Source organism: Ursus maritimus, unplaced genomic scaffold (genome assembly GCF_017311325.1).
Source record: "Ursus maritimus isolate PB19 unplaced genomic scaffold, ASM1731132v1 scaffold_24, whole genome shotgun sequence".
NCBI classification, from domain to species: Eukaryota; Metazoa; Chordata; class Mammalia; order Carnivora; family Ursidae; genus Ursus; species Ursus maritimus.
This window is the reverse complement of record NW_024424897.1, coordinates 6,946,038-6,971,564: the sequence shown is the minus strand read 5'-3', so window position 1 is coordinate 6,971,564 and position 25,527 is coordinate 6,946,038. Positions and strand designations below refer to the sequence as shown.

General features: G+C 60.7%; 1 protein-coding gene across 1 annotated transcript; it reads left to right on the top strand.

The window, feature by feature from the left end:
- The first annotated feature begins 932 nt into the window (after positions 1 to 932).
- KIF19 (kinesin family member 19) lies at positions 933 to 25,394 on the top strand. The gene is made up of 20 exons (XM_040641204.1): positions 933 to 971; positions 2,825 to 2,905; positions 13,096 to 13,206; positions 13,852 to 13,939; positions 14,276 to 14,412; positions 15,440 to 15,565; positions 15,894 to 16,088; positions 18,005 to 18,151; positions 18,594 to 18,716; positions 20,076 to 20,241; positions 20,911 to 21,085; positions 21,200 to 21,398; positions 22,006 to 22,276; positions 22,368 to 22,489; positions 22,946 to 23,079; positions 23,339 to 23,444; positions 23,631 to 23,727; positions 24,278 to 24,675; positions 24,868 to 25,027; positions 25,264 to 25,394. The coding sequence occupies exons 1-20, from the start codon at positions 933 to 935 to the stop codon at positions 25,392 to 25,394; spliced, it is 3,006 nt and encodes a 1,001-aa protein (XP_040497138.1).
- Positions 25,395 to 25,527: the final 133 nt, after the last annotated feature.

Below are 25,527 nucleotides of genomic sequence, written 5' to 3'. Positions count from 1 at the left end.
GTTCAGCAAGCTGGATGCAAATTTGAGCCCTGTTTTCCTAGGGCCTCGTGAGGCCAGGTATCTATCCACTGTGCTCCCCCAGTGCCCGATGGTTGTTACGCTCACCAACAGTGTAGACTGCAGCGGTCAACTTACACTTTCTGGCACAGGCCTGTGGCTCTTTCAACAGGCGGGGCACACAGACGCCACCGTCTTGACCTAGATTCTGGTTTACCTATAGGGCCTTGTCTGCTAGTGGGGTATACTGAGACGGGCTCTGATGTGAAACACCCCAAGTCATATATAGGTGCTCCCCTGCACCACTCCGGGGGACAGCCTGGGCAGAGACAACGCTGAACCCCTCTGCCACTGGACAGAGACCCCAGCCATGGCCACGATGCACACTGTGCCCTTGGAAACACCAGGCAGCCAGTCGCCGCCCGGAGACGCCCAGACACAGGCAGGCCGGCAGATAGGCGGCAGGTGCGCGCTGCCAGAGGGATTGGGAGCTCGGCAGCAGCCGGCCGGGCGCCCCCTGGAGGACAGTGGGAGAAGGGCCCTGGGCACGAGCCGGGGGGCGCGGGGAGGCGCCCAGGAGCTCCCAAACGGACGCGGCGGCGCCGGGCGGACACAGGGCCTCTCCGAGGGGCGGGAGGGACGCACAGGCGGGCAGCCGCCAGGAAAGCGGCGCAGGCTCGGGCGCCTCCCCGGCGGAGGCGGCCAACTCTCGCCTGCAGCGCGGGAGGGGCGGGGGCGCAGACGCGGGAGGCGCCGTCGGGGCCCTCCCCTTGCCCCGCCTCCCGGTCAGCGCCCTTGGCCGCGGGCGCGTTGTTGGTTTCGGGTTGTCAGGCAGCGGCGGCGGCGCAGGGAGGCTGCGAGGGACCAGGCGGCGGTGGGGGTGCGGCTCGGCCATGCCCGCTGTCGCGTCCTGAGCCCCTCCACTCGCCGCAAGCATGAAGGACAGCGGGGACTCCAAAGACCAGCAGCTTATGGTGAGACCCCGACAACTCCCTTCTCGTCCCCATTCGTAGCCCCGGAAACCCAGCCTCTGACTTGGCCGAGGTCACAGCTGTCCTGTCCCCTCACCCCCACTAAAAGGACACTAAGGGTCAGGGTTGGGACTGTCCAGAGCAACTTTCCACAAGTCCTGGATGTCAAGAAGGAAGGTATCATGGCCATCCTTCTGAGGCCTGAAAAAATCAGCCTAGCTTCAACCTCACCCCCCCCCTTACACCTTACCTCCAAAGGACCCCCTATCCCCAAAGCTTGTGCGGTTGGATCTCTGGGGCGGGACTGGTCTCTGATCTAGAAAAGCCGGGGGCAAGGGTGGGCTTGACCTACCTGCCCAGAGAAGGAAAGGGGGAGTTTCCCTGTGAGCCAGAGCTACCCTGGCGCTGTGGGCTCAGTAGTTTGAAGCACTGGGAATCACAGGTGAGCAGACGGGAGCCGTGGGAGCCAGAGTTGCGGGCATGGGGCTGAGAGTGGCTGGTTATTGGGATGCAACAGAGAGGCTGTCCAATATTTCAGAGAAGTGTTGGAAAGAACCAAGATGCACCTCCTCCCTGAGCCCTGGGGGCTGGGACAGATGAAGGGGTGGGGAGGGGCGCAGGGGCAAGTAGAGACTGAAGACAGACCCCTGGGGTCTGGGTGGCTCAGTCAGTTAAGTGTCTGACTCTTGATCTCAGCCTAGGTCTTGATCTCAGGGTCGTGAGTTCAAGTCCCATATTGGGCTCCAGGCTGGGTTTGGAGCCTACTAAAAAAAAAAAGGACAGGCCCCCAATGATCACTAGTGCCATATTAAAGCAATAAGGGGGCAGCTTAGTGGCCCCAAGCCACTACCCCTTCCACCCCTCTCCCCATCCCCTAACTTCTGAGGCCTGGGAAGGGAGGGCTCCGTCCCCAGCAGGTGGCTGGTAATGGAACTGGAGGATAATGTCACCCCCAGACAACCTGTCTTTATGGGGTGAGCTTGTGGTTCCAAAGAGGAGCTTGACCGCAGTCCCAAGAAAGCCTCAGGCTCTGGAATATTCTCTTTGGCAGTTTAGATGTGGCTCTTGAAAATGGCTGCTTTGGCCTGCACGGTGTGCCCCCAGGGCAGGGATGGAGGGTCCTCCCTCTCCCACCCATGGGGTTTGGCCGAGGAGGCCGGTAAAGCTCTGACGGACAGCAGAGGTCCCTCAGAGAGTGATGTTCTTACTCGGCATGAGGGTCGGTCAATGATACCCACACATTTCGCAGGCATTTCCCCTTGGTCAGTAGAAGAAATGCACCCCCTTGTTCTTTGGGGAGACCCATGCCCAGGATGAAGACCCACCAGCTCTTAATGGCTAGAAAATCAAGAGAGGAGGGAGTGCCCCATGGTGCTGTGCAGGGTAGGAGTGTGGCCAGGACGGCAAGGGGAAGCTCCGCGGGCCCGGCCGCCCCGCCGCCAGCCAGGCCTGCACCTTCCGCTACCGTGCATTATTCACGGCCGCGCTCACAGGCTGCGCCAGTGCCAGGCCTCCAAGTTCAAAGCCCTGGGGAGCTGCAGGTGCTTAATTTGGGCGTGTGACTGATGCAGGCTGGAGGGGCAGTCTGCTCTCTCCCTCGGGACTCTCCCTGAGGCCCGGGCTCCCCGGAGAATTTCGTAGATTCAGAGTGTGCTCACATGCCGTGGACCTGCCCCCCTCCTCCCAGGCGGTGGTCTTGAACCACTGAGTTTTCCTTAACAGCAAGGAGGCCTGGGATGGCCACACAGGGGAGAACCCAGGGGGCTTGCCCAGGGGAATCCGGGGTCCTCTCATCCTTCTGTCTGTGCAGCCTGCCCCTCTCCTTCTAATCTCGGGGGTCTGGCCTTCTCTCCTAGGTGGCGCTCCGGGTCCGGCCCATCAGCGTGGCAGAGCTGGAGGAAGGAGCCACCCTCATCGCCCATAAAGTGGACGAGCAGGTACGCGGGGCTGTGGCCAGGAGCCCCAGGGCAGGTCAGAGGTGTGCTCACATGTGGCAGGGCGGACACCTACTCACCAGGTGGTGGCAGGAAGGGCCCCTGTGGCTTGCAGCATACCCTTCCTCCATCCACTGAACTCTTGGTTGTGTCATTGATGACATTGTCAAGGAAGCCAGGGTTCTTCTTCCAAGAAGCCTTTCCAGATTGATCCAAGGAGAGCTGAAAGCTTCCCTGGCGTGGGTGGGCCCTGAGCTTCCCAGTCCAGCCGTAAAGGTGTCACATACCGTCCGTGTACCCATGACATGACTTCCCCGCCCAACAGGCCCGCTACACGTGGAGCATGTCTGCTGTCCACGTGGTCTAGAACTAAAGCCTACCTCCGGTTCATGTTTTGCAAAGACTGTTCGTGTTTTGTAAAGTCTTGGGGTATCTGGTTGCTCTCTTGGTCCTCATTTCGCTGTGATAGGGTGGGCAGGGCGAGTCCCGCCCCCATCCGCACAGGGGGCAAATATTTACCAAGTAGCCACAACACACCGGAGCAGCGCTCGGAGCTGGAAACCACAGTGAGCAGAAAACACCCTGCCCCCGCTCCGGTACCTTCTGGTCCCGCACACGGAGACAAAGGGCTCATCAAAGAATTAACTCCAATGAGGGCTGCAGAGAAACATGTGGCGCTGTGAGGGGGGGCTTGAGCCAGCGCAGAGGTCCGGGAGGGCTCCCTTAGGAGATGGTGCTTGAGGTAAGACGAGAGGAGAAGGGTCCTTCGCAGGTACATGGAGGGAGACACTTCAACCAGAGGGGCTAGCAGGTGCAAAGGCAAAGGGTAACAGAAGAGCCCCGTGTGGCTCCAGCAGGAGAGAGAGGGCGCAGAGGCGGGAGGAGGCCGGGGACATAGCAGCGGCCAGACTGCACACTCTTAGACCATGGCCGGGATGTCTGTTTGGGTGGACAGGTGAGGACACAGGTGCTGGGCTGGGGGTGGGCACAGCGGTGGCGATGGCTCGGTGGCTGCTGCTGCTGGCTTCTCCTGAGTGTGGGGCTCATCAAGACGGCAGGATACGCTGGCGACTCAGAGAAGTCCAGTGGCCCTGCCCCATACAGAGAAGGGCACACGTGGGCACCTGCTGCGCCCGGACCTGGGTCCGGCAGGCTGGACTCAGGAAGCCCAAGGGCCGTGAGAAATGAGCTGGAGGCAGACCATCCAGCCCGCAGTGCACACCTGCCTCTGGGCTCCCCTGGGGACAGGTATCCCCTCCAGCCTCTTCCTTCAGCTCCGGTGGGCACAGCAGAGCCTGGTGGCGCCAGCCTCCTGATTTCTCTCTCTCTTTTTTTATTTTTTAAGATTTTTTTATTTGAGAGAGAGAGAGAGAAAGGAGGAGGAGAGGGAGAGGGACAAGCAGACTCCGCGCCGAGCACAGAGCCCGACATGGGGCTCAATCTCAGGACCCCGAGATCATGACCTGAGCCAAAACCAAGAGTCGGACGCTTAACTGACTGAGCCACCCAGGCGCCCCTCCTCTGTTCACTCTGGGAAAGGGCAGCCTTCCTCAGAGACCTCGGAGGAAGCAGGGGATGACTGGAAGGACCCTATGTGTCTGGGTAGGCCGGGCGGGAGTGGGGTGAATACACCTGACTGTCATGCAGGGTCGGTTCTGCTGTTGCCAACTGCATGGCCTTGGATGGGCTGCTTCTAGGAGCCTCAGCTGCCTCATCTGGAAGTGGGGACGGCAACCATAATGCCCGCTCTAGAGGGTCTTCGTGGGTTAATTATGCTCAGTGCTTCCCCAGTGCCTGGCACACAGTAGGAGTTTAATAGCTGTGAGTGGACATCATCAACTAGCGACTGGAATCTCCCCAGAGCTGCCGGGTTGGCTGATAAGAGGGGCCAGCCTGATGAGCCAGAAACCACCCTCCAGGCAAGGGCCACTCCCTGTTTGTCCAGCTTGTCCCCAAGAATATCAGGTCCTCAGGGCTGGGACAATGATGGCTCTCTTTCTCTGTGGTTCCTGGCTCCCGGCCGGCGTGGGGGCTGAGATATTAACTGGTGTCGATGGAAATGCTCTGGTCTAGGGTACAGTCCACTGTGTGCCCACACACGCCAAACACTGGCTCCTTTCTGTCCCTGCAAGTGGAGAGGGAGGGTCCGGCCTGATCTGGCCGAGCTGTGTCTCTGAGAAGGTCCTGGGCCAGACAGTCCTAACAGGGCTGCTCCTTTGTCAGCTGAGAGATGCAGGGAGGGTCGTCTGAGCAGCGTGGGCTCAAGGCTGTCAGCACAGACTCCAGGTCCTGCGGGGAAAGCGCTGGGCTTGTGGCCTCGAGCGCCTTCTGTCCCCACTGGGCTCAAAGATGACCTGCCTGGCCCGCCTTTTTGGGAGTAGCTACTCCCTTGCTTGCGACCATCGTGGCCCGGGTGGCCCGGTGCGACGGAGGCCTTCCCCAACCCAGCTTCTTCTGGCCTGGGGCTCCGGGCTCTGCCTCACCTCTGTGTTGGGTGGGTTACTTTTCCCCTGCTCGTGCCGTCGCGGGCCTGGGGTGAGAGGAGCCGCTGCGTGGAGCATCCCAGAGGTCACTGTTGAGAGTCCAGCCTCCTGGTGGTCGGCAGGGGGGCAGACCCTGCCAAAGCCCACCCATCAGTGGTTCTGAGTTGGGAGAGGCGGACCGAGGACTCAGCCACCCACTGGCTTGGGCCCCCGTGAGGGGTCTTAGGACAGCCTCCCTTAGAGCCACGCATGGTTCTAGAGACGCGCGAGGTTGTAGCAACAAGGTTCTGTAGAGCTGGGCACTCCCACAGGCAAAGTGTCCTCCGGGGATAGGAGGCCGGTGTGCCTGGATTCTGGGGAAGCTGGAGGGAGGGTGTGGACTTGTAAAGGGGGCCGTCTTGGTGCCTTAGCAGGCTTGTGGTCTGAAGGCCCCCTTTCAATCCAGGACCAAAATCATAAGACCTTCTCTGGAGGTTTTTGGAGGCTAATATATGCACAGTGCTTCCAAGGGCCTGGCATACAGTAGGGGCTTAATAGAGGTTAGCTTATGTAAGGATTGAAATAAAGGATGGTTTTGAGCCTAGAGGTGAGTGACACTTGGCCCACCTCCTGCCTTCCCGCCTCCCGTGTCAGAGCTCTCAGCCCAGGGGTCCCCGAATGGTCACGTCCCCACTGGATGTTCCGGGAAGACCACTGCTAGCTCCTGAGGTGGGGCTGGACCCTGACACCAGACCCCTCGGCGGTACCATCGATGACCACAAAGGGAGGGCAGGGGCAGGATGAGAGGCTGCTGGGGCCCGGAAGTTCCTGGGTAGAAACAAGCAAGGCCACAGCCTGCTGACCCTCCTCCCAGCTTTCCATGCTGTTTACCTCCAGGATTTAAGTCACTTGACAATATGTGTAATCCCATAATTAGCCTTTATCTGCTCCAAGTCCCGCTGTCACCCCTGGGCTCCTGGGGTCCCGTCTGAGGAGCCACACCCTGGCCCTTAGGCCCTGGCCGGCCCCCAGCCTCTTTGTCCTCATCAGAAGACAGGGTATTCGGAACCTGTGCCCCCTGCCCCCCGGCCAAGGGCTGTTGAGAGGCTCACAGGAGACGGTGTGAGGGAGAGCCCTAGCCACACACACAGCTCCTGTGAGAGAGAAGACATAAGGTGACCAGTGCCAAGGGTCAGACATGAGTGCTGGGGGGGGGGCAGCCTGCCTACAGCCCACTCCCCTATGTACCCACCCTCTGGATGCTTCTCGGCCAGCCCATGGCCCCAAAGAGCTGAACCTGGTGGGGAGAGACTGGGAAGGGACCGAGGGTTCTCTGCCGTGCGCCGCCCCCCCAGCCCTCTCCCCACTCCACCTCCCCAGCTCCTCCCCGTCCTGGCGAACCACTCACCGACCTCCCGTCTCCATGGATCCGCCTCTCCATGGAATCTGCACTCCGTGGTCCTTCGTGTCTTCTGGCTCCTGTCACCCTGTTTTCAAGGGTGGTCCCTGCTTCTTGGCTGTTGTGAATAAGGTGGCCAGGACGTAAGGATCCTCGCCCCTCGTGACTGGATGGGTGCGAGGCAGGCGCAAGTTCAAAAGGCCAATGTGTGTGGCCCCACTTGTCCCAGAGATTCGGGGAGTCTGGGTGGTGCCTGGGGGTCTGCCTCTAGCTCGCTCACGGGGGACCCCGATGAAGGTGTTGGCGGAGCCGTGAGAGACGCAGCCCTATCTGCATCCTCGAGGTCATGCCTCCCCTCCTCCTGGGCCTCAGGGCCCTCGGATCCCGTAGGCAGTGGGGGCCTGGCCAGCTGTGGCTCTGTGCTAAGCAGCCCGCTGGGCCCCGGTGGCTTTATGAGCTCAGCGGGCTCCTCTGTGGTCCTTTCCGGCTCTAGCCTGAAGGCGACACCTTCTTGGGATCAAAGTGTCCATTCTTGAGCGCTCACAGGACGGCACATTTACAACTAGAAATATGACCAGTAACAAATTCTCCTTAAAGAAAAAGCAAACAAAAATCCAGAAGCAGGGGCGCCTGGGTGGCACAGCGGTTAAGCGTCTGCCTTCGGCTCAGAGCGTGATCCCGGCGTTCTGGGATCGAGCCCCACATCAGGCTCCTCTGCTATGAGCCTGCTTCTTCCTCTCCCACTCCCCCTGCCTGTGTTCCCTCTCTTGCTGGCTGTCTCTATCTCTGTCGAATAAATAAATAAAATCTTTAAAAAAAAAATCTAGAAGCAGCCTCACAGGGGGGATACCCACCTCAAGTCAGGCTTTTGTTTGGCTCTGCCTCGTGTACACCCTGAGACTAATGGGGCTCATGCCGGGCTCCCTGGACTGGAGGTAGAGTCCCTGAGCCTGGGGCCTTCCCGGATTCTGATTCTCTGCTGGCGCTTCCTGAGTGGTCTGGGAATGTTGCTATGATTTCTTCTTTCAAGGCGACAGCCCTGTTGGCCCTCCCCGACTTCCAACTGGGAAGACCTTGGGGCCCAGAGAGGTGATGCAGTTTCCTCAAGGTCACATAGCAGTGTTGACCCTAAACCCAATTTAGGGCACCCCTTCCCTTGGAGATCTTCACTGCCAGTCTTGGAGGCTCGAGGAGGAATGATCTGGGTTGGAGGTTTCCAACTGGGGGCGATTTTGTCCTCCGGGGACATCTGGCCATGCCACACCTGGGAGGGAGTCGTGTTACCGACATCCGATGGCCGGTGATGCTACGAAGTGCCTGCGGTGCACAGGACAGGTCCCTGAACCGTGATCCGGCCCACAGTGTCCGTAATGCCATGACTGAGCCACGCTGGCCTCGGTCTCGCCCTCTGGGAGCCAGGAAGACGCCAATGAACCTGCAAATCTGATGAGAGCACCAGCGGCTTCAGCGTGTGGAACAGGCAGAACTGTCACTCTTTGTTCGTGGTATTTCTCACCTAGGAGATGCTAGGGAGGAGCCCGTCCTTCACCAGCATGGTGGTTACAGATGCCCTCCCCCTAGCCTGAGGCCCCTACTTCCCTGTGGATCTCGGGTTTCCGGGCTCCAAGTCTGGAACACTGGAAGGGCCCACATCCGCACTGAAGGAAGAGCAGGTCTGAGAGGGAGGCAGTGGGGGCCTCTGCGGAGACAGGAGACCCTGCCTCCTGCCCTCTCGCCAGCCTCGGGAGGCCCCTGTGGTTACGGAGCGATCCACGTCCCCACTGGAGCGTCCCAGGGGCAGGTGGCCAGCGTGCCATGGACGTGAACATCAATGACCCAGGGACTGTGAAAGAGAGGGCCCCCCACGCGGAGCCCACCACTCCTGGGGGCTGAGGGAGGGGCCGGCCGAGGCCCCGCCCCCCTCAGGTGCCCACAAGCCCCCCCCCCCCACTGCTGGTAAGCCTGCCTGGGGTGGTAGAGGGTTTGCAAGGCTTGTAAGGAAGTACCACAGACTAGGCGACTTTAACCACAGGCATTGATTCTTACACCGTCCTGGAGGCCAGAGGTCTGCAGGGTCCGCTCTTTCTGAGGGTCCCCAGGGACGGACCCGTCCAGGCCTCTCTCCTCGGCTTGCAGATGCCCGTCTTGTCCCTGTGGCTCTTGAGGTCCTCGTCCTTCGATATGTGTCTATGTCCAAACTTCGCCTTTCCAGAAGGACACCAGTCGGACTGGATTTAGGGCCCACCCTCCTCCAGTGTGACCTCAGCTTAGCTAGGTGCCTCTGCTATGGCCCTGCTTCCAAACAGAGTCGCGCTCTGAGGGTCTGGGGGGTAGGACTTCAACATTTGAATTTGGGGAGGACACAGTTCAGCCCATACCAGGTAGGCATTGGCCCAGCCAGGCTGATTTTGGTCCGCTCATTTACTCAGGAGGCAGGGGTGGGTGGCCTGGTGGTCAGAAGCCTGGGTCCTGGGACCAGACGGCTCTCAGTCCAGCCAACTCTGTGCTTGGCTGCGTGGCTTTGGGACATTACCAATTTGATTCCTCATTACGACAGAGGGATCCTAGGAGTGTCTGGGAAAATGTGTGTAAAGCACTTTGCACAGCGCCTGGTACGCACTGAGCTCCCCCAAAGGCAGCTTTATTCAGCAAACATTCCTCGGGCACACGCTGGGCGCCCGCCAGGATGACATTTAGGGGGTGCGTTGGAGGCTGCGCTAGGGCCGGGGACAGCATGTGCTCGCAGAGGGGGCCCAGATGGCTCGCCTCTATGGCCATCTCGGGCCCATGCTCTGGAGATTCTGGGAGCAAGGACAGGAGGGAAAGTCCCCTCACCTCTCATCTCTTTGCCAACTCCTGCTGATCCTTAAGACTCATGCCAGCACCACCTCTTTCAGGAAGCCTTCCTGTTGTGGTACCGTGGATCAGTGCCCCTCCCTACACTCTGACTGCCTCCTTAGAGTCAGACATGGGGAAACCACATCTCTCTCACTCCCTGGGCCTCGCATACTGCCTGGTACACAGAAGGCCCCCCTGCCCTGCACGCCCTGTGCTGCTCTCTGGCAGCCCAGAGCACCCATCCCCAGCCCTCCCGGGCCCAGCTCCACTTCACCTGGCCGAGGGGCACAAGGCCTTTGTTGTGTGCCAGAGTGGACATGGGTGGGGGTGATGCTTGGGAGGTGGGGCGTGGGCTGGGGCCCCAGGCAGATGGAGATCCAGACAAAGACCTCTTTAAGAGGGGTCATGGCAGCTGTGCTGACAATGTACTGATTCAGGGGCCCGGATTTCAAAGGAACCAAATGTCCAGGGTGGCATGAACTTGGCAGTGCCCGGAGGTTGTTTGAAGGTGATCAGGGGTGATGAGCATCAACACCCGCTGCTCACCCTCCCCTGCACAGAAGGCCCCAGAGGGTGCCCCTGAGGTTGCCGGCACCCGAGGGGTGGGAGCTGGATTGGCTGGCCGGGGTCCTGTTGCCTCCCACTGGGCCCCGTGCCAGGGGACTCATAGGCGGCGTTACCTTCATTTGGGTCTGAAACTTGATCAGGGCTTATGCTGCTGGCTTTGGGGCCTGAGACAGGAACTGGATCCCGGAGGGGGCTGATAGGGCACTGGGGCTGACGCCCTGAGGAGGTGGCTAGGGACAGCTGGGCACCCCAGGGAACAGCTGCGGGCCCAGATGCCTCACGCTCAGCTCACCCAGCCTCTGGCAAGCTGTGAGGGGGCCACGTCAGCGGTCTCATTCTTTCCCTGCACAAAGCTCCTACCCAGCGGGTCTGGAGCTGTCCCCCCTAACTGGCTTACCTGAACTTGCCTGGCTGGATGAGCCTTCTGGGTGAAACTCCTGGGGCCAGGCCTCCCGGGGAGATGCCTTACCCCCTCTGTCCTCCCTCCTCCATGACAATCCCCGGAGAGCACCCTGCTGGGACCCCGAGGTCTTGGACTCGTCCACACGCAGTGAGCACAGGTGTGTACCTACCGCAAGCATCCAGGTAGTGAAGGAGCGGGGCTTGACATTAGCACACACCTAAGCACTGAGAGGAGTCTGGTGGGAGTCCCAAGTGGTGGCCTCCCGGGACTGGGCCCCCTTAATCCTGGTGCTCAAAGGGAGTGCACCCAGAGGGACCCACTGTGGATCTCCCAACCCCACAGTGCTGGGCTGGGCTCCAGGCTGGCCTCCTGCTGCCTTGCCGTCAGCCCCCTCTGTCCCTCAGGGTGACTGCCCCTCATGCCTTGTCTGTTCTCAAGCCCTTTTCAGGGCTGTCACTGGCCCCGGCTCCCCTGCTGGCCCAGGAAGGGAGTTCAGTCACAGTCCGTGCAATCCAGGACAGCACTTGGACAGCCCATCCTCCTCAGTGCCTGGCCCTCTGTTAGGACTCAGTTTACCTCCTTGGTCAGCATCTTGTCACCAGAGTCAGATTAGGTAGGGCCAATGTGCACAGCGGGTACTGGGGCCTCACTCAGCTGGGGGACACCCTCCCACTGCCACACCCCACCGTGCAGGGCCCCTGAGAGAGCAGAGGGCACAGAGGGCATGCATGAGAGCAGGTTAACAATGGTGAACAGGGAGCCCAGGAGCCAGACGGCCAGGGCTCCAGTCCTGGCCCCACCGTTCCTTAGCTATGTGACTTGGGCCTCGATGTCCCCATCTGAGGGTAATGAGTTCAGGTGAAAGGGCTTAGTGAAGATGAGCTATGGCTATTACGTGCCGGGAGGAGGGGCTGGGTGTGAAGGTGCCCACTGCCTCCATCTTTACCACCTGCGCTCCCGCTGGGAGTGGAGGGCACCGTGAGGAGGACACCGCACCATGCTGGCTGCGACCACCATCTGGCCCAGGAGCACAGCCGAGACTTGTTTTGCCCTCGCTGCCCAGCACGAACCCAGGTGCTCCCGAACACAGAGCTGCCTCTCAGGGGCACCCTGATGAGGCAGCCGGGGCAGAGGACAGGGACCCGACCTGGAGGCTCAGCTCCTGAGGGCACTCAGGCAGGCGCAGAGCCCGTGGCATCCTGGTGGCCCCCTCCTGGGTGAGGGTGGGGTGACCCGTCACCTGCATCACCCCCGCTGTCCCTCGTCACTTCTCCTTGAATGAGGACCTGGAGCACTTAGTATATGCCCAGTGCTGTGCCCACACATGCCACACACATTATCTCATGGGCTCTTCATGGCCCTGCAGGCAGATAACATTCCTGTCCCATCTGGCCGAGGTGGAGACCCAGGCCCCGGCAGGTTAAAGTGGTCACACAAGGCCGCTCTGCTGACAAGGGTAGGATGGGCATGCAGACCTTGCCCTGATCTAGTCTCCGGCCTTGTCCTAAATCCCCCTGACTCCAGCCCTCCCACCCATCTTTGAATGTCTTCTGGCATTTTCATCAGTCTGGGCACTGGCCCTCCCCACCACTTCCCTAGGCCAAGAACCTCTGGCCAAGACCCAGCCTCCTTCCTCTGCACCTTCCCTCAGAATCCAGGACCAGGCTTAGCACACCCAGGACACCTGGGCCAAGGGAGGGACAGACTGGAGCTGGGTGTGGAAGAGGCTTGGAGTTTGTTCTGGAAAATGGGTCCCTTGATCACCCTTGGAGCAGAGGAAGAACCTGGTGGGGTCCCTTGTATATCCTCCCAGCCCCCCACAGAGGCCCTGACCCTGCAGGGAGGGGAGCCCAGGATGGCCAATCTGTACCATCATCCTAGCTTCCAGCCCTGAGCCCCTCCTTCCACCCCCAGTTCAGGCTCGAGACTGCAGGGACCTTGATAAGTCACCCCAAACCCCCCTCTCTGACACCAGTGGACAGTCCCCCAGCCCGGCCCACTTTCCTCACCCCTGTCACCCTGCAGTCAGTGGCTGTTTGCTGCCCCCTGGGTCTACGCACTGGCTGAGGCCAGGGTGCAGAGGGGTGCGGCAGGGCAGGGCCTCAAGTGCCACACGGAAGTGGCAAAGGGTCTGCAGACTTTGAAGCCAGATCCCAGGTTTTGAGTCCCAGTTCCCCCACTTGCTAGTATGTGAGCTTGGTCAAGTGACTTCTCTGAGCCTCAATTTCCTCATCTGTCGAGTGGGAATAATTATGGGCCTCACCACCTGGCCTTGGAGTGGCAGGGGTTAAGTAAGTCCATGTGTCTAAAGTGCTTAAAGCAGGTCCTGACATACAGGAGCTGACAGGGAAGGGCTGGGCCTCGGGCTCGGGGGCCTGGGGCTGCTCGGCTCTGGGACCTCCAGCAGGACCCACCCCACTGCTTGCCCCGTGTCCTGGATGAGGAGAGCTGAGGCCAGCGTTGACATGGGTGTGGGCCTGAGGCTCCCTGGTGACTGCCAGACCCCCCTTGGGGACTTTTGCAGATGGTGGTTCTCATGGACCCGATGGAGGACCCTGACGATGTCCTGCGGGCACACCGTTCCCGGGAGAAGTCCTACCTGTTTGATGTGGCCTTTGACTTCACTGCCACCCAGGTGAGGGAGGGCCTGGGCCTAGGGACATGCGGGAGCCCCTCTCTAACCTTTGACCCCCCCCCAGGAGGGGACCTCAGGGAACCCTGCCACTGACCCTCAGGCCTCCCTCCACCACTAGCTCTCTGGCTTTTCCCTCTCCCGCATCCCCATGTGTGCAAATGCGCGCACACCTGCAGGGCTTGTGCCCAGCCTCCCACACGGACACACCCGAGTCAGTGCACAGACCCCACCCGACACAGGCACCCACACGGCACACCCCCCGGCTGGCCCCCATGGGAGCTGGAGGAGAGCGCGTGAAGCCCATCTGGTGCAGGGAGGAGTCTCGGGGAAGCTGACACCCTCCCAGGGACCCCTGTCTTACCCATCTGGGGGATGCTCCCAGAAGCAGATGTAATGTGGTCTCGGGGAGGGGGGCCAGAAGCCAGTAGTGGGGGCAGGCGTCTCAGGTGTCCTCAGCTCTTTTTCAGGCTGGTGTCCCCCATGGGTGAAAGCAGAGCCCCCCACCCCTGACTCCCCGCCCCTACTCCTCGGGCTGAGAGCCCCAGAAACAAACTGCTTATGCTGGGGGCCAGGACAGCCAGGGGGACATGTGTGCTCTGCCCTGTGTGTACCCGAGGCCCCTGACGGGTCTTTTCTTCCCGGCAGGAGATGGTGTATCAGGCCACTACCAAGAGCCTCATCGATGGCGTCATCTCGGGCTACAATGCCACTGTCTTTGCTTATGGCCCCACAGGTGAGGAAGGGGCCAAGACTGCGGGGCCAGATGGTATGCCCCATTCATCCCGCTTGAGGAACAAGCCCCCTCTCCCTCTATCAGAGAACTACTCTGGCCCCAACTGAGGCCAGAATCAAGGCTGTAGCTGATCCGAATGTCCGCAGGGCCCTCTGGCCCCAGAGGGCCCATCCCCAGCCAAGAATGCCAACCTGCCCGCCCCCTACCTCCTTAGCCATTTGCGGGGGGCGGGGTGGCCAGGCTTGAGGACAGACCCAGGTGTGCCAGGAGCCCCTGCCCAGCAAAGCCACGCTTCTGGCCCCCACCCTGCTCACCCACCACCTTGTTCTGCCCCAGGCTGTGGGAAAACCTACACCATGCTGGGCACAGACCATGAACCTGGCATCTACGTTCGGACCCTCAATGACCTCTTCCGTGCCATTGAGGAGACCAGCGATGACATGGAATATGAGGTGTCCATGTCCTACCTGGAGGTGAGTGCAGCTTAGGTGAGAGGCTCCTAGGACAGCCACACACATGTTGTGGGTCCTGCTCTGCAAAACTCTGGGGTTCAGAGAGGTTACACAACTAGGCCAAACAGTAAGTGAGGGGGTAGGGATTCAAACTCAGGATCCTAGACCTTGAAAGCCGAGCCTTGCCTATTTTGGCACACTTCAAAGTAGCCTTGACCCTGAGCCAAGACCTCAGCCACCCTTCCAGATGGCTCAGCACCTGGCTATCATCAAGGGCCCCTTCCTGAAAGCCGTGTCTGCCCTGCCACCCCACCTCCAGGCACTGTGTGTGCATGGCTATAGGTGAGACCCGCATGCACGCGCAGGCTTGAACCTGCCAGCCTTTGATACCCGGCCTCAGCCCCCAGCGCCCATCCCGTGGGAGTGCTACCACCAGGCAGTGAGGAGACATCAACGGTGGGAGCGTGCAGAGGCCGGAAGAGGCAGAAGAGCCAGTGGGCTGCACTCCACCTGGCTCCTGGCTGCCCCGGCTCCCTCCGGGAGCTGATAATCTCCTGGGCGACAGCTCAGGAAGGGCAGTGAGGCATTGCTGCCAGCCACACTGCTCCAGCCAGCACAGCAGGCGTCGACTCAGCCAGCAAGATGCACTTGTAGGGGGCGGTGCAGGGAAAAGTAGCATAAGCGTTGCCTAGCAACAAGCAGGGCTGGCCATCAGTCAGGTCCCCATCTTCGGCCCAGTGCCCAGCCCGCCTGCAAAGGGATCCCACTTGGTTCTGAAACTTTCTGTATCTCAGGTTCTGGCAGCCCAATGTTTCCCTGTGGATGCTGAAGCCCCCTGACCCCCACCCCATAGAAAGGAAGGGGTCTTTCTCCTTAACCAGAGCTTCCCTGTGAGGAGCCTGGAGCTCCCAGGCTGGGACTCAGAATGTGGGAGCTCCTGTCCCCTTCTTGCTCGGGAGGGATGGGGAATCTGGTCTTTGTCTGAACCTCCTGCCCTTAGTCTCCCGTGAACACCTGTCCCCCGCCCCTCCCCCACCGGCCCCATCAGATCTACAATGAGATGATCCGGGACCTGCTGAACCCCGCCCTGGGGTACCTAGAGCTGAGGGAGGACTCCAAAGGGGTGATCCAGGTGGCTGGAATCACCGAGGTCTCCACCATCAACGCCAAAGAGGCAAGTCTTGCACAGCCAGCGGGGTGGTGGAGAGGGCCATTCACCCCCCTGTGGGGCAGGAGGGGACAGAGGGCTGCAGCCGGGGAGCCACTGCCCGCTCAGCTGGGACTGGGGTGGGGCTGGGGCAGACACAGACAGTCCTATAGCCAAGCTGGGGGCTCTCACCCGCCTCCATGCCCCTGGCTGAGCTAACCCTGGGGGACGCACGGGGCAACCAGCCTCCAGACTGGCCCCCCTACCTGGGCCCCTTCCCAGCCTCCAAGATGCAGGACGTGGGGGCAACCCCACGGATCCCCAAGCGTGGCGTTCTTCCCACCCACCCATCCAGGTCATGCAGCTGCTGATGAAGGGCAACCGGCAGAGGACCCAGGAGCCCACAGCGGCTAACCAGACGTCCTCCCGCTCCCACGCCGTGCTGCAGGTGGCCGTGCGCCAGCGCAGCCGGGTCAAGAACATTCTGCAGGAGGTGCGGCAGGGCCGCCTGTTCATGATTGACCTGGCTGGCTCTGAGCGTGCCTCCCAGGTGAGGTCAGCTCCCCCAGCATTGGGGAGAATGGTTTTGGGGGGCTGGAGAGAGGGCAGGGAGGCTGACCTCCCAGCTCCCCCAGGAGATCGGGGGAAGGCCATCCTAGGCAGAGTGGGGACGAGGGGGCCCCCTGGGTAAGGGACAGGGGAATGTCACAGAGGAGCATGACGGGAAGAGTGGGGTGGGATATCCCGGCTATCTGTGGGAAAGGGCATGGGATGGGGAGGGTTTCTCCAGGAAGGAGACTGGCGGCCCTCGACGAGGGTCAGTGGGAATGAGAGTGAGTGGGCCCAGACAAGGAGCTGGGACAGGGGAGACAAACGCCCCCTGACTCAGGAGGCCCTGCCTACCACATCGAGGAGAGAGGAAGGCCCATCACCGTCTCTCAGAGCATTTGTCCCCGACCCTAAGTCCTGCTCGCCTGGCCGCGGCCTCGGCCTGACAGCACCACCCGCTGGGTAGGCCCAGGTCCCCCTCCTTCAGGCAAACTGGAAGGTTTCACGGTCCCGCAAGTGATGAGGGCAGGTGATGTCACTGCTAGCAAATGCAAGGGACAGGCCAGCAGCCAGAGAGAATGAACAGGGTTTCATGTCCGAACATGTGGGATTGGGCTTAAATGGGGGCGGGGTCCAGAAGCACACCCCTGTCTCCCAGGAAGGCCTGAGGGCTTCTAGGAGGGACACAGCAGAGCAGCCAGGCGGAGGGGCTGGGCCAGAGGCCCCAGCTCTGGAGGCCAGGCAGCTCTGAGCAGAGCTCCTCCGCCTTGACTTGTCCCTGCAGGCCCAAGGAAAGGAGGGGAACCCAGCAGGCTCACACATGTACGCTCGTGTGCTCACACGTTCATTTCCCTGCACACTCTCTCTCACACACACACACACACACACATACACCTCCCTCACATTCTCTCTCTCATGCACACACACGCCTCACATTCTCTCTCTCTCACACAGACACGCCTCACATTCTCTCTGACACACACACACTTGCCTCACATTCTCTCTCACACACACACACACACACACACACTTCCCTCACATTCTCTCTCTCTGTCTCACACACACACACACACACATACACCTCCCTCACATTCTCTCTCTCTGTCTCACACACACACACACACACATACACCTCCCTCACATTCTCTCTCTCTGTCTCACACACACACACACACACATACACCTCCCTCACATTCTCTCTCTCTGTCTCACACACACACACACACACATACACCTCCCTCACATTCTCTCTCTCTGTCTCACACACACACACACACACATACACCTCCCTCACATTCTCTCTCTCTGTCTCACACACACACACACACACATACACCTCCCTCACATTCTCTCTCTCTGTCTCACACACACACACACACACACACACTTGCCTCACATTCTCTCTCTCTCTCTCACACACACACACACACACACACACTTCCCTCACATTCTCTCACACACACACACGCCTCACATTCTCTCTGACACACACACACTTGCCTCACATTCTCTCTCTCTCTCACACACACACACACACACACTTCCTTCGTTCCCCTGAAGAAGCCCGGGGTTCCCCCTGGAGCCACGTGCCCGTGGTCACGCCAGCTCTCAGCCGAGCTGCCAGGGAAGCCTCAACCTCCTTCCATGTCATTCTCAGCGCCGTGGGGCCAGCCCCTGGGGGAGGCAAAGAGCCACACTCAGTCCTCTCGGAAGCCTTCAGTCCGTCACTCTCTTGGGAGGCCTTCGGGTTCTCTCACCTTCTGGAATGCCCTCGATGACCCCTGGGAGGAGGGCGAGACGAGGCCCTGGGTCCCTGCACAGTTCGGAGCCCTGAGGGAGAGGGAGGGACGGCCGGGGCGGTGGCGAAGCCTGTCCCCTGCCCCACAAGGCCGCCCTTCTGCCCCCTGCCGCCCCCAGACGCAGAACCGCGGGCAGCGCATGAAGGAGGGCGCCCACATCAACCGCTCGCTGCTGGCCCTGGGCAACTGCATCAACGCGCTGAGCGACAAGAGCAGCAACAAGTACGTCAACTATCGCGACAGCAAGCTCACCCGGCTCCTGAAGGTACCGCTGCAGCGGGGCGCTGGGCCCCCAGAGCAGGGCTGCTGGACTCACAGCCCGGGGGTCACTCGACAGGCCAGAGGGCATGGGACAGAGGGCGAGTCCCTAGGGCACCTTCCCACCCTGGGTCCCAGCCCCCGTGGCTGCCGCCTTCCCCCGTCCTCTTGTATGAGGGGAGGGACGGGGAAAGCTGGGAGGCCCCGACCTGGGTCAGATACTTGAAATTTCAAATGGAAATTTGGAAAAGAAACCAATAGTGGGAAGGGGGAACAGAGGAGGCGGGCTATCTGGCCCCGGGAGAGTCCATGCGATGCTTAAGACCAGCACGTGGGAGTGAGTGCGTCCGTGAGTGTGTGTGACCGAGTGAGCGAGCACAGCCTGATAGGAGCAGGGTCCCGGGGAGGGGGTCCCTCCCTGAGCGCAGCCCACCCTCCCCGCCATCCAGGATTCCCTGGGTGGGAACAGCCGCACGGTGATGATCGCCCACATCAGTCCGGCCAGCAGCGCCTTTGAGGAGTCCCGGAACACCCTGACCTACGCCGGCCGGGCCAAGAACATCAAGACCAGGGTGAGGGCCCTCCCTGGGCCAGGACCCAAGCCCCCGGAGGGATCCCTGCCACCCCACGCCCCTCTCTCTGGAGCCGGCCACTGTGGCACTGGCCTCCTTCCCCAGCCCGTGTCCCCCTGTGCCCTTCCCTGCACCTTCAACACCTGTGCACCTGCCAGGAAGCCCACGGCTCCCGAGGGCCCCTCCCCCTTGTTCAAGGTCATGCTCCCCCTGCCTCATCCCCTTCCAGCCCCATTTTTCATTTTCGGATGCCCATTCAGATGTGGCATTTTCAAAGCCCCCAATCTGTCAGGCCAGCGGCAGCCGATTCTGAGCCCTTTCATGCGTCCCCTCCTTTGCTCTTCGAGACTAGAAGTGGCTCTGCCTGGCTTCCGAGCCCACGTTGTCACCCTCGGGCAAAGGCGTTAGAATCCCCGCTGCCTGCTGTAGGAAGCCTCTCTCGACCAGAGTGTGTGGAAGAGTGGGAATGGACACTCGCCAGATAGAACTTACAAACACTCCCGCAACACTACACTTCGCCAGCCACTGTCCCAGGGGCTTTGTGTGTTAGTCCAACCCTCCAGGAACTTAACGGGAGGAGGAGACATGCTTGAATATTGATAGTTCAGACTATTATTAATAGTTGGCAAGTGATGCCAACAGTAGGTGCTGAGGCAGTGAGGGAACGGGGAGGTGGGGGTGGGCTGGCGGGACCTGGTGAAGCTCTTTGGGGACTGTGAGTGGGGACTCTGAAGGATGGGGAGGACATTCTAGAATGGGGTGTAGCAGTAAGCGTAAAGTTTCAAGGGCACGAAGGAGATGGTGTCTGTGATGGGGGTGGGGACAACAGGACAGTTCCTCAACCAGAGCAGAATCTTCCCGATGGAGCAGTGATCAAATGCAAATTGAGAGGGGTGCCTGGGTAGCTCAGTTGGTCAAGCATCCGACTCTTGATTTTGGCTCAGGTCATGATCTCAGGGTCGTGCATGGGCTCCTCACTCAGGGTGGAGTCTGCCTGAGATTCTCTGTCCCTCTTTCTCTGTGCTTACCCCTGCTTGTGCTCTCTCTCTCCCTAAAATAAATAAAATCTTTTTTAAAAAATGAAAATTGAAGTAGTGGTAGACCCAGGTGAAGGAATTAGAGCTTTTCTCCCGAGCAATAGGGAGCCACTGAAGGTTGATGAGCAGAGGAAGCAGCATTTTGGGAGTATGGGTCCAGCAGAGTTATGGAGTGTGATGGGTTTTGGGGTTGGAATCCAGGGAGGCCATGACCGTCATCCAGGAAGATTAGGGGGCAGGAAGAGAAAGGAAGACCCTGCAGGCTGCCCCCAGCATCTGGGGTCACTGGACCTGCTCTGCCCCCGTGCTGTGCTCCCCACAGGTGAAGCAGAACCTGCTCAACGTCTCCTACCACATCGCCCAGTACACCAGCATCATCGCGGACCTGCGGGGCGAGATCCAGAGGCTCAAGTGCAAGATCGAAGAGCAGGGGGGGCGGGGCCAGGCCCAGGGCCGGCTGGAGCGGGGTGACATCCGCCACATCCAAGGTGTGTGCGTGGGTCTGTGTCTGTGGGAGCCCATCTCAGGCAGCCCTCCCAGCCTGTCTCTAATTGCTCAGGGGTCAGGTGGTGCTGGGTTCAAATCCCAGACTCAGGCTTTTTTGGGCAGGTAGCCTTGGGCTAATCACTCAGCTGCTCTGAGCCTTCTGTCCTTCAAGCGTCAGACAGAACAGTGATCTCTCTTTCAGAGTCTTAACATTAATTAAGGTTAGGTGAGATCACACAAGTGAGAGACATGTGCGCATTTACCCGTGGGGGGAGGGGCACTCTCAGGGCTGTAAGGCTGTGCCCCGCATCACTGGAACGGTACCGTTCTCTTGTAGATTTGTGTATTTGCTATGATGGTTTTCCAACAGATGGCAGTAAAGTGTCTAAGGGGCACCTTTTTATAGTTGACATAAAGGTGCTGTAAGGGCTAGGGGAAGCCCAGTTCATGCAGAGGAGCTGGCAATCACCTCTGGACCATAGCCGGAAGACTTAGGGTGGCAGTGGGGTGTGGGAGGAGGTAGTAATCTAGGAGGTCTTTTGGGAGGAGGTGGTCGGACAGGAAGTGGTTTGGGAAGAAAAGGGTGAGGGAGGGCCCCATGTAGGCCCAGATTTTCCTGGCCTGACCCTCCCTCCTCCACTGACTTCCTCTGCCCCCCATCCTCTGGGCAGCTGAGGTCCAACTGCACAGCGGGCAGGGTGAGCAGGCTGAGATGGGACAGCTGCGGGAGCAGCTGATCAGCGCTTTCCAGGAGCAGATGGACGTGCGGAGACGCCTGCTGGAGCTGGAGAATCATGCCATGGAGGTCCAGATTGACACCTCCCGCCACCTGCTCACCATTGCCGGGTAAGCAGCCCCTGCCCTGGGGGCCTGGGACAGAGGGGCTGGGAGCTATAGCCACACGCTCTGCCCCTCTGGTCTGACTCCCATGTCTCCCTGCGGGGGGGTGGGGCGCGGCAGCTGGGAGCACGAGAAGTCCCGCAGGGCACTCAAATGGCGGGAGGAGCAGCGGAAGGAATCCTTCACCAAGGATGACAGTGAGAAGGACTCGGACACGGGTGATGACCAGCCAGACACTCTGGAGCCCCCGGAGGTGGCCTCAGCCCGGGAGAGCATTGCTGCCCTGGTGGGGGAGCAGAAGAAGCTGAGGAAGGAGAAGGTGCCTTGGGCTGGGGGCGGGGGAATGGTTTGAGAGGCCCACGCCAGTAGGGATGGAGTGGGGGTGGGGTGCAAGAGGACAGACCTGGAGCTCAGGCCTCAGATCCTCTGTGACCTGGCTAAATTCCTCCTTTGTGCCTCGCTTACTCATATATAAAGGGGGAGTAGTCATGGTGCGGTCCTAGTGGGGCTGTAGGGGAGAGTCCATCAATGCCTTTTGCATACCAAGGGCTCATAAAATGGTAGTCAGTAATTTAATCAGGGTTTTCCAGATAGAGAGATCTTTCCCTTCTATTGGGGAGCATACCCAAACCAGGGGCTTCGGGGTGCCATGAGGAGCCCTTAGGGCATCAGATGGCCTGGGGTGGGGCAGATATCCATGGAGCTGATTCCAGGGGCAGGCTGTGGTCAGGGTGGCAAGAAGGTGGGCACGGAGGGCCATTTAGGAGCAGCCCCTGGTCGCAAGGCCCAAGACACAGCTTCGAGGGTTAGCCTCAGGATGGGGCTTCAGCCCGGGGGGGGCTGCGAGGAACTAAGGACACGCTCGGCAGAGGGGGACCAGCCCCTGGCCAACCCGCCGCCTGGCGCTGACCCCCCGCCGCCCGCAGCTGGCGCTGGAGCATCGCTGCCGAGAGCTGCGCACGCGCGGCCGGCGCCTGGAGGAGACGCTGCCGCGGCGCATCGGCTCCGAGGAGCAGCGCGAGGTGCTCAGCCTGCTGTGCCGCGTGCACGAGCTCGAGGTGGAGAACACCGAGATGCAGTCGCACGCGCTGCTCCGGGACGGCGCGCTCCGCCACCGCCGCGAGGCCGTGCGCCGCCTGGAGCAGCACCGCAGCCTCTGCGACGAGATCATCCAGGGCCAGCGGCAGATCATCGATGGTAGGCCCCGCGCCCCAAGCCACCCGGGGGCCCCCTCGACCCGCGGAGGGTCCCAGGGCCCGAGCTGAGCCCCGCCCACTCCCCCCGGCAGACTACAACCTGGCCGTCCCGCAGCACCTGGAGGAGCTGTATGAAGCCTACCTGCGGGAGCTAGAGGAGGGCAGCCTGGAGCGGGCCACCATCATGGACCGGGTGGCCTCTAGGGCCCTGCAGGTGGGAGCGTGGGCGCGCCTGGGCCTGGGCACGAGCACCTGCACTGATAGACGGGCTGATGCCCTAGGCAGTACCTGCAGGCAGCTGGGGTGGGGACGGGACTAGGCTGGCCGGCACCCAAGGTGTTAGCTCCCCTCCCTTCTTTCCCCACCCAAAGCCTTGCCTCGCCGGAATAAGGGGCCCGTCGCAGGGCATTCTTCTCCGGCACTTGTCCCTACCCAGAGTCTGAGGGTCAGGGTTAGCTATCTGAGCTATCAGAAATGGCCCCAGATGCCCTCCCAGGAGACCAGGCCACGTGGCAGTGCCACTGTGAGCCAGAACACAAACCCACTGCTCTCCCCAAACTCCTAGGCCACGGTACAGCCTTGGTCACCGTGCTGCCTGTCCCCCTGTGCTGTCCCCTGCTCCAGGACCAAGTCTTCTGAGTGCCTTCCCCCTGCCACCTTCCCTCCCCAGGACAGCTCCTTGCCCAAAATCACCCCGGCAGGAACCACGCTGACACCGGAGTCAGACCCAGAGAGCGTGAAGACGCCGAGCTCTGAAGTTCAGCGCCTGCAGAACAGCGTCCTCCCTCCCCTCAGCACAGAGAGGTGAGGCAAGAGACCACTTCCAGCCAGTCCTGCCAGCCTGAGCAGCCACCTGCCAAGCCATAGCCCAGGGACGCCGGCCCAGATCAGGGTTAACTGGGGAAGATGGGGCAGCAAAGAAAGGGAGGAAGTGGCATAAGGAGGAGCCAGGACGCTTGGGCTCTCTCTCCCTTCTCACTGACAGCTCTCCCCTGGGGTGGGGCTGGGACCTCAGTGGGACCAGCCAGGTCAGTAGCCTCCCACCCTCCTCTGCCAACCTCAGTGAAGCCAACCGCATGTTCAAAGCCAGTCCCCGAGCCTGGCAGGTGAAGAGTTCCTCTGTGCCCACCCCGCCCCCCATCCAGATCAGCGGCCTGGTGACCCAGGAGGTGAGCACTGAGCACTGCTGGCCCCGGGTTCCACTGCTGTGGGGGGGGGCTGGGTAGACACCCAGTGGTTGGGATGGAGCCTTCCCAAAATGGCCCCACCCCTGAGGCCCTGCTGTCTCTGCTGAGTAAGACCTGGGGTCCCTGCTGAGTCTAATGCCTTTCTCTTCTCAACCACTTCACCTGCAGGCCCCGGCTCAGGACAGCCTGGTCAGCCCAAGCAGCCGGATCAACTCTTCTCCTGACAGCAGTGAGAATCTGTCGGAGATCCCCTTGTCCTACAAAGGTGTGCCCCCTGCCAGCCCTGTCAGCGTGAGCCTGGCATCATCTAAACTGTTCGGGTCACCCAGTCCATGCCCTCCTGCACTGCTGAATGCACCCACGCCTTTGGTGCTACCCATTCTAGAAAGAGGCTCCAGTGCCCAGAGAGGATTAACCACCTGCTCCAGGACACACAGAGAGCTGAGGGCACAATCAGAAGTCAGAACGAGGAGCACATGACACTTAGGATCTTGTCCCCCCTTCCCACCCAGTAATAATTCTAAGAACAAATAAAGACGGCATCCCTACCCCCTAAGCCCATTTTCTCAGTTAATCCTCACAATAACCCAATGGGCTTAGTTTCACCATCCCCAACTTACAGATGAAGGTAAGGCTCAGAAACTGGCCCCAAGTTTCTTAAATAGCAGGCAAGTGGGAGTACTGCAATTGGGACCCAGGCCTTCTGGCTCTGCTCATTTCCTGCCTTGGCAGGAGACGGGGTGTGGGAGGTGTGAGAGGGGGAGGAAGATGTGGTCTTGACCCCCTGGTTGGTTGCCTCTTCTGTCCCGCTACAGAGAGGAAGGAGATCCTCACTGGCACCAAGTGCATCTCGGTGAAGGCTGCGCGGCGTCGCTCGCGGGCTGTGGGCATGGAGGGACGCCACCTGCTGGCACCTGCTGGGGAGCGCAGCAGCCTGTCTCTGCACTCGCCGAGTGAGGCTGACGATTCTCAGCCAGCCGGCCCTCTAGCCTGCAAGCGGCCACCCAGCCCCACGCTGCAGCATGCTGCCAGTGAGGACAACCTGTCTAGCAGCACAGGCGAGGCCCCATCCCAGGCAGTCGGGCACGGTGGCGATGGCGCTGGCCCCTGGATGCATGGCCAGAAGAAAAGCCCCAGCAAGAAACGGGAGGAGTTACTGGAGGCCAAGAGGAGAAAGCGGCGGTCCCGGTCCTTTGAGGTCACGGGGCAAGGGGTGAGGCAAAAGACAGGGGATGGGGTGTCTGTGCCCCTTTCGTTGTGGATGGGGGCCTGGGGGCTCCTGCACCACCCTCCATGCCTCTATCCCCCAGGCTGGCATAAGGGGCATACAGGGCTGGCATTCAGGGCAGATCCCTGTAGCAGATACCACACAGCTCTGACTCTCGCTGTTCTCCAACCAACACAGCTCTCCCGCCCCAAGACACACCTCCTGGGGCCCCGTCCCATGGAGAGCACCTCGGACCATAGGGTGCCAGTGTGCGGACACCCAGCACCTGGTATCCGACATCTGGGAAAGGTCATGCTGCCTTTGGCCAAGGTCAGACTCCCTCCAAGCCAGAGCACAGGTCAGTAACAGCAAGGGAAGGAATGGGAGGCGGGGGTCCTTAGCCGGCCCAGGGAGGAGGCATGTTGAGCTTCCTGCACCTAGGGCTACCCATTGCTGGAAACTGGGTTCTCACAGAATATCTGTGGGACTGACATCTTGGGGTTGTGCCCCTAGGGAGTTCAAGGCCACCGGGTGACCAGAGAGGGAGTGGGAGGAATTCCTAAACCCCTGCTCCTGGCCCTTCCCCTGTTGCAGGTCCTGGGGACTCCTCACCCCTCGCTGTTGCCTCCAACCCAGCTGGTATTTCCCGACGGGCTGCCCGTGGGCCCCGCCTGGCTTACGGCACAAGCACCCATGGCAAGGACGGGCGCTTCCGGCATACCTGAGGGGCCCTGCCTGGAACAGCCCTCCTGCCCCCAAGACTGGATGGGGTGTAGCAGAAAATGGGAGATGGAGGCTGGGCAGATGGGGGTCACCTGTGAGCAGGAGCTCAGGATCTCAGAAGGCTGGGGCTCCTGA